Raw genomic sequence first — 4,393 nt, 5'->3', positions numbered from 1 at the left:
GTAACTGAAGTACTTTCATGAAACTAGAATAATTTACTTATTGTACTTAATATCTTTCATTTTCTCACTCATATTCTGCTTATTATGAAGAAAGTGCAATGAATAAAGAGAGTATTTCAACAGTGGGATTTGCTCAAGTCCTGGTATATCACAGTGTATCTAAAAAAAATCTCTATTCAAGCTTACAAAACACAAAAGAATACCATAGGATCCCTTTTGAAGTCTTTATTTTTCAATTTTAGAACTCATAGAGAAATATTCTATGTGCATTGATGTAGAACATTTTACATTTGGGGAGATTTTCTAACATGTAACAATATATTGGTATCCACTGAATAGAGCAACCATAAATTGACAGAATAGAAGCACTTGGTGTCACTAATTTAAAACTATTCAATTAAATAGGTTATCTCAGATATATAAATCAATTCTTGATCTACTCTTATACAACACAATCACATAGAAACTTGCTACGGATCTCATTCTTTTGTGGTTGTCCACTGTGGACGAGGTTATTAACTCAAGGTCTAGACCTGCTTCCAGACTGATAATCACTGGTCCAAAAGTGAATGTATGGTTTTATTGAAATGAAAAAGTAGTTAGAGCTTTAGTTTTTTTATTGAGTATTTTATGTATTTACATTTCAAATGTTATCCTCTTTCCCGGTTCCCACCTCTCTCACACCCTCTCCCCCAGCTTCTATGATGATGCTCTCCCTTCCACCCATCCACTCCCAACGTACCACCCTGGCATTCCCCTACACTTGGTAACAGAGCCTTCATGGGACCAAGGGCTTTTCCTCCTATTGATGCCAGACAATGCCATCCTCTGCTTCATATGAGGCCATGGGTCCCTCCATGTGTACTCTTTGGTTGGTAGTTTATTCCCTGGGAGCTGTCGGGGGTCTGGTTGGTTGATAATGTTGTGCTTCCTATGTGATTGCAGACCTTTTTAGCCCCTTATCTTCTTTCTGTATCTCCTCCATTGGGGATCCTGTGCTCAGTCTGATGTTGGTTGTGAGCATTCACCTCTGCATTAGTAAGGTTCTCACAGAACCTCTAGAGTAGTTACAGTTTAAAGGCTGTATATTTGTTTGTATATTATGTCTCTCTTCCTGGATATGTGAGATGTGATACCATGAGAAAAGCTAGCTTATATTTTCAAAACCGATTCAGGTTTAATAATTTTCTAGTACTGTAACAGGATATTTGTTAAGGATTGATTATTAAGATTAAGTCAAGCACCATAAGAACTAGCTTTATTGTTTAAATAAATACATATTGATATTTTTCAAATACACTCTTCACTCAATAGCCAATATTTGTAGTTATTGTAATGTCAGAGATTTAAGGAATGTCTAGGAAAAGGAAATAGCCACCAAGAATTAGAAAACTATCTCATTGGTGATTTAGTCCCTGGGAGCTCTAGGAGGTCTGGTTGGTTGATATTGTTCTTCCTATGGGGTTGCAAACCCTTTCAGCTCCTTCAGTCCTTTTCCTGACTATTCCACTGGGGTCCCCATGCTCAGTCAAATGGTTGGCTGTGAGCATCCACAGCTGTATTTGTCAGGCCCTGGTAGAACCTCTCAGGACACAACTATTTCGGACTCCTGTCACCAAGCACTTCTTGTCATCCACTATAGTATCTTGGTTTACTATCTATATATGGAATGGATTCCCTGGTTGGGGCATTGTCTGGATGACCTTTCCTTCAATCTCTGTTCCACACATTGTTCCCATAAATCTTTTAGACAGGAGCAATTCTGGGTTAAAAATTTAGAGATGACAACCAAAGATTACACATGGAGGGATAACACATGGCTCCATGGCTCAAGCTGCATATGTAGCAGAGGATGGCTTAATCTGGCATCAATGGGAGAAGAGGCCCTTGGTCCTGTGAAGCCTTGATGCCCCAGTATAGGGGAATGCCAGAGAGGTAAAGTGGGAGTGGGTGGGTGGGGAAGCATCTTCATAGAAGTTGGAGGAGAGGTGATGGGATAAGGGTTTTTGGAGGGGAAACTGGGAGAAGGGATAGCATTTGAAATGCAAATAAATATCTAATAAAAATAAATAGAAGAAAACTGCCTCATTGATGCAAATAATCATTTATTTAATGTATGCTATGATATAATCCAGCACTTGTTCATGTTCTGGATAACAATACAAACTAAAATTTTGCCCATATGCACCAACAAATAGTTGAATAGAGAATCACACATTAAAAACATCAATAATTCAGAAGGAAAAATGGAATATAGATCTATGGATGATGGGCTCTAAAAATAACTGCTTGGCTGTCACTATTTCCTGGTTTATTTTTGCTGACAGTGACCACAGGGTCTCTGTGTAATAATTTAATGGTCACATTTCCTTATTCACCTATAGCAGGAACTGCATGTGTAGAGCAGGAATCCTATTCCTTATTGGGAACAGTAAGAGTAAATTCAATTCTCTTGTATTATAGCAGAGTTTAGGATGAAGGTCGATAGAAGCCAGAACAACACAGTTTAAGAAATGTAAATTCTCCTATATTTCATGTGATAATAAGTACAGTAAGTGAGCTATTTTGAAGAGGAAGTTCTTCAACTTCAGAAGTAATTTTAACTTTCTCTTTTGTTAACCCATGTGCACTCACACATGGAGCCAAATGTAGATGTATGCAATATATATATATATATATGTATGCAAGCATATATGTATATATGTTCAATTCTCAACTACAATGACTCGGCATGAAAGCAGCTTCATGGAGATTTTATAGTAACAGAACAAAGGAAGTTATAAATCAGAGCATTTTAAAAATGCATTGGTGGAAACATAGGTGTAAAGTAACACTAAGCAAAGGAATCTCATCTCTAGGCCTCAGAGGCTGTTTGATTACAGAGAACAGGTTTAAATTTAGTACATTCTGTAGGGTTTACAGTTTCAAAATATTAGATATGATATAGATGTAGAGCTAATGATATACCACATGAAGTTGTAATCAGACTGCATCCCAGAGTTGAAGAATATATGAGTTAGTTACTCAACTGTTCTAACAGCCTCTTTAATATTTCCCATACATTCTTCTAAAGAACATTTTTGTTTGAGTGAGCACTGGCTTGGGTTTTTACAAACAATTTAATTATTCTCTCTTACTCATTTCTCTGTTAGAGAATATGAAGGCATACTCAGGTGCCAACCACAATGGCACTGAGGCAACTGAATTCATTCTTCTGGGACTAAGCACCCGACCAGAACTGCAGCCAATTCTTTTCTTGGTGTTCCTCATGATTTACCTCATCACACTGACAGGAAACTTTGGCATGATCTTACTTATCAGGTTCACTCCTCGGTTGCAAACCCCCATGTATTTTTTCCTGACACACTTGGCATGTGTGGATATTTTTTACTCAACAAATGTCTCTCCTCAGATGCTTGTTCATTTTCTATCCGAGAAGAAGACCATTTCCTACATTGGGTGTCTGACTCAGTGTTTTGTTTTTGTCACCCTGCTCTTGACTGAATATTACATGCTGGGTGCCATGGCCTATGACAGGTACATGGCAATCTGCAACCCCCTACATTACAGCACAAAAATGTCCCGGCCAGTGTGCATTTGCCTGGTTACTTTCCCTTACTTCTGGGGTACTATGGTAGGCACAATGCAGGTGATATTGACTTCACGTCTATCCTTTTGTGGACCCAACACCATCAACCATTTCTACTGTGCCGACCCTCCCCTTTTGATGCTAACCTGTTCTGACACTTATGTCAAGCAAACTGCCCTCTTTGTGTCAGCTGGGATTAATCTGACAGGTTCCCTTCTCATCATCCTCATCTCCTACACTTTTATCTTCATCACCATCATGAGGATCCGTTCCAGTGAAGGGCAACAAAAGGCTTTCTCTACCTGTGGCTCTCACCTCACAGCCGTCACAATGTTCTATGGGTCCCTCTTCTGCATGTACCTGAGACCAGCAAATGAGAGGTCTGTTGAGCAAGGAAAAATCATAGCAGTATTTTGTATTTTTGTGAGTCCCATGGTGAATCCATTTATCTACAGCCTGAGAAACAAGGATGTGAAACAGGCTCTGAAAAGAGTGTTTATGAGAAATCTCTGAAAAATGGAGAAAAGCTAAGCACCTTTACTCTCCCACTGAAGCAAAGTATACCTTCAGTTTTAAAAGGTTCCAAAAAAAGGAATAACAATCGAAATGTAAATAAGAAATACCCAAGTTAATAAAGATGAAAAAAATAAAATAAAAGGTTCTATAAGTTTGAGAAAGAGGGGAGGAGAGGAAGAGGTAAAAATTATATAAATATAATACATTTATAAAACTCACTCAAAATTATAAATTGATGTTTTTAAAAGTTCTCTGATTTGTTTTACTTGAATGCATTTTGTTTTAATT

General features: G+C 37.9%; 1 protein-coding gene across 1 annotated transcript; it reads left to right on the top strand.

The window, feature by feature from the left end:
* Nucleotides 1-3,157: 3,157 nt before the first annotated feature.
* Nucleotides 3,158-4,102, top strand: LOC116900263 (olfactory receptor 5M11-like). Its single transcript, XM_032902015.1, has one exon. It carries the CDS (start codon nucleotides 3,158-3,160, stop codon nucleotides 4,100-4,102), a length of 945 nt encoding a protein of 314 aa, XP_032757906.1.
* Nucleotides 4,103-4,393: the final 291 nt, after the last annotated feature.

This window comes from Rattus rattus, chromosome 5, assembly GCF_011064425.1.
Source record: "Rattus rattus isolate New Zealand chromosome 5, Rrattus_CSIRO_v1, whole genome shotgun sequence".
In the NCBI taxonomy this organism is placed as follows: Eukaryota; Metazoa; Chordata; class Mammalia; order Rodentia; family Muridae; genus Rattus; species Rattus rattus.
The sequence above is the reverse complement of the archived record's forward strand: the minus strand, read 5'-3'. Positions and strand labels throughout refer to the sequence as shown.

Coding starts and splice junctions, on each gene's coding strand:
- LOC116900263 (XM_032902015.1), top strand. CDS start 3,158: ATGAAGGCATACTCAGGTGCCAACCACAATGGCACTGAGGCAACTGAA.